This window comes from Mus pahari, chromosome 3 (genome assembly GCF_900095145.1).
Source record: "Mus pahari chromosome 3, PAHARI_EIJ_v1.1, whole genome shotgun sequence".
Classification (NCBI taxonomy): Eukaryota; Metazoa; Chordata; class Mammalia; order Rodentia; family Muridae; genus Mus; species Mus pahari.
The window spans coordinates 117,554,350-117,561,007 of NC_034592.1; the positions used below are offsets into that span (position 1 = coordinate 117,554,350).

A 6,658-nucleotide genomic window follows, 5' to 3' on the forward strand; every position below is an offset into this window, starting at 1 on the left:
CCTCTCCCTCTCCTCCCTCTCCCTCTCCCTCTCTCTCTCTCCTGCCACACTCCTCTGGAGTGTGTGCATGTGCATATGTAAAAGGTACTTTTATAAATGTTATCAATTTACAAACCAAGGCTCCTTCCGTCAATAAACAACAGTCTTACACTTGTCCACTTGGTGGCGCAGTCACCTTAATAATTGCATGCTCACACTTTCTGTTAATGCATTTTCTGTTTCAAATTTCTGTTTCAGAGACCCCTACATTTCTGGGCAAAACTAAGTAAATCGAGTGAAATGGGGAAGGGTACATTTTGTAAAGTATCCTCCAGGTTTGTGTGTCTTACAAATAACAATAACTTCTCAAGATAGTCTCAAAGAATTTTTGACTCTCACTGAAAACTACCCCAAATTTAAATGGCTATCACCTCAATTATACAACAAATAACTCTTTGTCATAACCTTACGTTGCTTTCACCGCTGTCTACTTTGGGAAGAGCCTGTGAAGATAGAGAGAACAGCAGGACCATTGAGTAACTAACTGTTTAAAAGACCAAAACGAACAAAGGAAGTTACAACAGGACTTCCAGCTTATACCTCACACAGAGCAAAGGCTTAGGTTCTAAATAATCCAAAACTCAAGAGAGAGACATGCTCCCTGGGACATAGCCACTCCCTGAAAGATCACAAATTCCATAGCACTGAAGTCTTACGTCCACTTACGATGGCAAACCACTCGGTTTCTTCATCTTAACTTTTCCCTCCACAAATTTAAAGCAAATGATTGCAAATGCTCTTTCCTCACTTTTGTCATGGATCAATAGAGAGATGTTGTGACAGTTCTGCTTATGTAATACTGAAAACACCACTAGTGAATTTACAGTGTTTCCCATATAACAAACTGGGTCTAGCGTAGCTTTTATCTACCAGAGAGTTGGCCTTAAACTTTCCATTTGTCAGCATCAGTCAAGACGCAGCAGGAAAGGGGCAGCTTCTACTTCTGAAGTCATGGTCCTGCAAAAGAATCAAACTGTGGAGGAAGTCTCAATCAAGAATACCATCAGGAAAAGCCAGAGTGTGTGACAAACCTGGGTGGGGAGGATCTTTTACATAAGTGTGTAAAAGAAATGGTGTAGTACACTCTTTCAAATTAACCCCAGTCTGGTCAGTTCATTCAAAAATGAAGCCCTTGGCATTCTGAACTTTGCCTTATTCTTACACATTTGCAACAGAGAATTTCATTCTTCTGGGTGGTTCAATTTATTTAGCCTTTGTGATATTATTTCTGGTTATGATAATGCTAGTTCCAAGTCAGACTAAGAAACATCTCCAGCTAGTTGTAGGTCACACAAGTGGCCCAAGTTTCCAGAACTCTAAAATGTGGTTGTCAGATCTGTGTGCTGATGGACAGTGCTGGTGAGGATGCTCCCAGATACTGGTGGGAAGGAAAGGGGATGAACTTCACAAATGCCTTTGAAACTCCCTGACCTTTCGTTATGTCTCTGATTGTTTTGTAGCCTTTATTGGAAACAGGAGAAGCCCCATTGTGACTTTCTTCCTGCTATCAAGTCAAGGCTGCCAAAGTCAGTCAAAATTATCTCAGTTGCACATGACCAACTCAATAGAACAAATCAAGGGATTGTGAGTCAAGCAGAGAACCACAAGGCAAGGGAGAAGTTGAGATGTCATAGAGGGGATCACACCTGACATTTGTTGGAGTACAAACACTAAGAACCAGTTGTCCTTTGAAGAACTTTGATCAATGCCTTTTTATTTCTTTAAAGAAACAAAAGAATCATCAAGTTCCATGAAAGATGTGGCACTTGTCTTTCCCAGATGCATTATCTGTGCCGTGGAGATAAATTAATCCACACTTAGGATGGTATTCTATTGGGAGTGCTATAGAATTCATAGAAACCACGAGACTCTTCTAGTTGGTTAAAACTTGGACACAATGACTTCTATGCCTCAGAATGTTTCTAGAATTTCTAGTGTCTTACTGTTCTTTGCTCCTTCTCTTATGGTAGCTGTTTGGGAGGGGGACGTATTTTATACCATGGAAGTATAAATATCATGGGGTATTTATACTTATGGATGCTAAGTCAATGTATAGTTGCTGAAATGCAAGTTTCTGTTGGTAGGAACGTTTTATCTGTATCTATCTGTTGGGTCCTCAGCTTGTAGCAATCTTGTCTGTGAAACAGTTCAAAGTATAATTCAATCAATTATCCTGCCTGTTGGCACACTCCTGTAGCTCTCAGGAAGCAGAGTTGAGAGGATGACTGTAAGTCCCAGCCCAGCCTGTTGTGAATGGCCAGACTGATATCACATGGAGTTATTTGATGAGACTATAAATATGTTAATAAGTTGAACCATATGAGCTGAGGTGTCTAAAAGGGTAGAGAAGGCTGCATAGAAATGGAATTGGTGACCACCAGCAGCAATGCCCAGATACAGCCCTATACATCAGTCAAGGGCATGGAAGTCTTTTGCTATGAAAGCCAAGAAGAGCTAAGATGTTGCTTAAGGAGGGCACTCAGGAAATATATTTATCTGGGGGACACAGTGGCATGACCCCAAGAAGGAACATTTACAAGAACAGGAAATGTTGAAGAAGTCAATAATAATAATAATAATTGATAAAGTTCAGAGCTCTAAGCTCCTGCAATATTAACCAATTTCCCATCTACAACTTCCCCACCATTTGTGTGTTCAGGAAGAATTCAGAGAAAGCCTGGTCAAGGACTTCAGAGGTTGGGAAGACATCCTGCTCTCCACACTATGCTCACCTATGCTCTACTACCAACCTGTGCATAACATGGCTGCTGCCAATAAGAGATTGCCTTGATTAAAATGATTTAATTTCTCCTAATCAGAAAAATAAAGGCAATTCTGAGTGGTTTTTTTCTCCAGTTCAAAGAAGAAATAGGAAAGGAGGCAGATTTTCTACCCTTGGATAGTTTCTGCCTATTTCAATTTAATGAATGATCACAAATGGAGAACCCTGTTGCCCACTGCCATCACTCATGACTACGGTGGAAGAGGAATGGCACAGAAAGAGAGAGATGTGGGAAAGTCCCCCAGCTACTTGGCTAAGAAAAAAAAAAGAAGAAAGAAAGAAAACATACCCATTTAAAGTTATTTTATGTTCTGTTTTTAACACATACACACACACACACACACAAACACACACACACAAAGCACCTACTGTCTTCTGTCTGAAACATGAAAGCCTAGGGGAAGTCATGTGGCAAGCGAGAAGAAGCACTTTACAGGGGAGGGGGCATGAGACAGCACGTGTAAAAGGCAGGCGCTACACAAACTTACTACAATCCGAAGCAAAAGTGTAGGCAACCTATCATCAAAGTGAATGACAACGGAGAAAGCCAAGAGGATGGGGACATGGGAAGCAATAATCATATCGGGTTCAACTGGATAGGGTGGCAGTTACATCTAAAGCTGCCTAGTCTATCAACACAAACATTGTCATTCTAATACTAAACAAATGGTGCCATCAGCAATTAGGACAATCTGTATGTATAGTTAAATTAATTACTGACACAGTTCAGGAAAAGATACTGCTCACTTCTGCCACCAATCCATTAGTCTTTAAGACAGATTTCTCACATGCCGGAAATGTTCTACTCTATCAAGCCCAAATCCAGGCAATCATTTTTACACCATCACATAAGATACATTTCATTCTCATGCAATGCCTTTGTGTGATATAAAAACACAAGTTTAAATAGCAAAGTTTCTTACCTAGAAAATGCTCTGATATTATCAGCTAAAGTCTCCTGATCATTTGCCCCAGACCTGTAATAGTCATATACTGACTTCTGAAGCACTGATCGGGCATGCTCTTCATAATCACTGATGCAGACCAGTCGAGGCAACATCGTGGCAGGGTATGACAACCTCGGATACTCTGGAGGGTTTCCATGGATTGCTTTCTATCCCCAGACAATTCCGTTATTTGTCAATTATTAATAGACTTTTGCCAAAGTTCATATTTAATTCTCTCTTGCTTACATCAAATGAGCAAACATTGTATGCCTAGACTTTGACATTTCATTTGCAGGCTAGCAACGCAATGTACGAAAAGCACGTAGAGTCTGAGCTGGGGAGGTAGCAGAAATGGATAGGGCTGGTCACACTGACAAAGCAGGGAATGAATTAAAAGAATGGGCCCATGATAATAGACTGAGAAAAAATGGAAATGAAACCAGTAATGAATATAAACTTGAAACTGTTTTGGGAAAACAATTTTGATTGCATCAAAAGAGATTTGTTTGGTTTATCCATGATTCACTATTTGGATGGATACATAGGTGGTATATTGCAATGATTCCCGATGGTTCAGGTGTCAATTTAAGTAGGTGTCAATCTCCAACAACCCTCACCAAAGAATAAAAACGGCATGAACAAAACTCTAAATTGTTCAATTTAAAATTACTATGAGAATGTACCAACTATGTTGCTTTGATGGGCAAGCATCCAAGTCTGGCAGTTAGCAGGATTGTTATGAAAGTTGATCAAAGGAGTCTTAACTGCCCCAGTTTGACAATTAACAGGATCATTAAGAAAGTCGATCAAAGTCTTGGCTGCTGCTCAGAACAGAGTCAAAATTTGCAAATTAAACAACCTTTTCTTTATGCAGCCTGCCCCTTGCAACAACTGCTGAAAATTATCATTTGTACCTGGCAACTTACATAATCAGGATGGTGAGGTGACTTAGTACTGTTTAATAAACTTTAAGTAGGTCAAATCCTAGCGATACCAAAGAAGGGAAATAGGGGCCAGAGATTTTCCAAAGCATGATTCTGGACCAAGAGCTGAGCATCCTCTAGAATGGGATGCCAGATGAACATTTGCATCTTCGTGCTCAGCCTATGATGAGACACTTGCTACAGGCAACTGGGCTGTACTAAGCCATGCCTGTGACTGTGGCTCACAATACAGTTTGAGGGCCAGGGTTTGGGCAAGAAAGGGAAAAAAGAGACTTGAATTTTAAAACCAATTGGCCAACCAACCTTCCATTCTCCTTCAGTACTGTTGCAGGTCACTGGTGGATTTAGAATGATGTCTTAGAAAGTAAACTGTGAAATGCATAGTCCTCACATAATTTTAGTAATCTCTTGGTGGCTAGGAATAAAAGTGGTTGGAGTTTAAAAACAGACTTTGCTAATTCATGACAACCACATTGTCTAAATATCACACTTTTTTTTTTCCAGAAACAGTCTGTAAAACTTCCATGGAAAACCTGCACAACAGGATGCTTAAGAAGAGAATGGTCAACACAAGTTTGGTTTTTACTCACATGGCTAGGGGGTACATTTGTGTGCAACTACAGCAGCCCTGATCTCAAATCTGAGCATCAGGATGATGCCCAGGTAAATGTTCAAGTCCTCTTGCTCACAGTGACCAAAACACTGGGAGCTTTGAGTTTTCATTTTTTAATACTGGGCTTAATAAAACTTAATTTACATCTCATCCTCCTTTGTGGAACAATAAAACTTTCCATAATACTTTCCCAACATCTACCAACCCCTTTGCTAGTTTCCAAGCCACATGACTGTCTTCAGCAACACTTACCTGCTCCTAAATCTCCAGTAAGATACAAGCCTGAGCTCAAAGCAACCAATGAGAATGCTACATACATCTTCTTGGTGTCTTTATCCAAGATGCAGTTTAGACTCTTGGTGGGAGAATATCTAGTTTCCGGGTTTTTACTCTTTGAAGAAACATTTTATTGAAATGACAGGTGGGATTTGAGGAACAAATCAGTCATTTCTGTCATCTTTGGCATCAAAAGAGACTCAGTATTCCAACTCTCTAGCTCTAAAGGTAAGCAAGAACTCCAGGCACCATGGATGGCAGAAGGCAGCTCTTTCCAGGTACAAAGTACGTTTCCATGACTCCCCATGACTTCTCCATGACTCCCTGGGCATTTCTTTTTACATGTTTGTGGCCGTTCATTCTCTATCTTTGTGAAATCTTTGGGCCATTTTTCATAATAGATGATATTTTACACTTGAGTGGCAGGCTTTTAAAATGCATTTTTTGAGTATAGAGCATTTTCTGTTATGTATGCATATTTTCACTAAACTATAATTTCTTAAGAATTTTTTATCTTTGAGCTGGATCCCATGTTAGGCCTGTCACTGGACCTTTTTTTCCTCAGGCTCCTCTCCATTTCCATCCCTGGAATTCTTTCAGACAGAAACAATTATGGGTCAGAGGTGTAACTGTGGGATGGCAGCCCTATCCCTCACTTGATGCCCTGTCTTCCTGCTGGAAGTGAGCTAAGGTCCCTCCCTATGAATCCTGGGAGTCTCTCACCTCCCAGGTCTCTGTACATTCTAGGGGATCCTCTCAACCTCCTCTTTCCTGAGGTTGGCTGTTTGCATTCTTTCTGCTGGCCCTCAGAGCTTTAGTTCTTTTCCCTCACCCAATACCAGATCAGGTTCCCCTCCAACCTCTACTGCCCCATCCTGTCCACATTCCCTCCCAAGTCCTTCCCCCCTTGGTCCCCACTTGTCATTGCCTTTTTCTCCCAAGTGGGACTGAGGCATCCTCACTTGGGTACTTCAATTTGTTGAGCCTTTTGAATTCTGTGGACTGTATCTTGTGTATTCTGTATGGGTTTTTTTTCTTTTTTCTTTTTCTTTTTCTT

General features: G+C 40.7%; 1 protein-coding gene across 2 annotated transcripts in view; it reads right to left on the bottom strand.

The window, feature by feature from the left end:
* Hao1 (hydroxyacid oxidase 1) overlaps positions 1 to 3,901 on the bottom strand; it is a 49,756-nt gene extending 45,855 nt beyond the window's left edge. Inside the window, exon 1 of one of the 2 annotated variants that reach the window (XM_021193425.1) lies at positions 3,745 to 3,901. In XM_021193425.1, the coding sequence (XP_021049084.1) occupies positions 3,745 to 3,881 (137 nt within the window). In that variant the 5' untranslated portion in view covers positions 3,882 to 3,901. The remainder of the gene's footprint in view (positions 1 to 3,744) is intronic. The other variant, XM_029536657.1, reaches the window with a different exon arrangement.
* Positions 3,902 to 6,658: the final 2,757 nt, after the last annotated feature.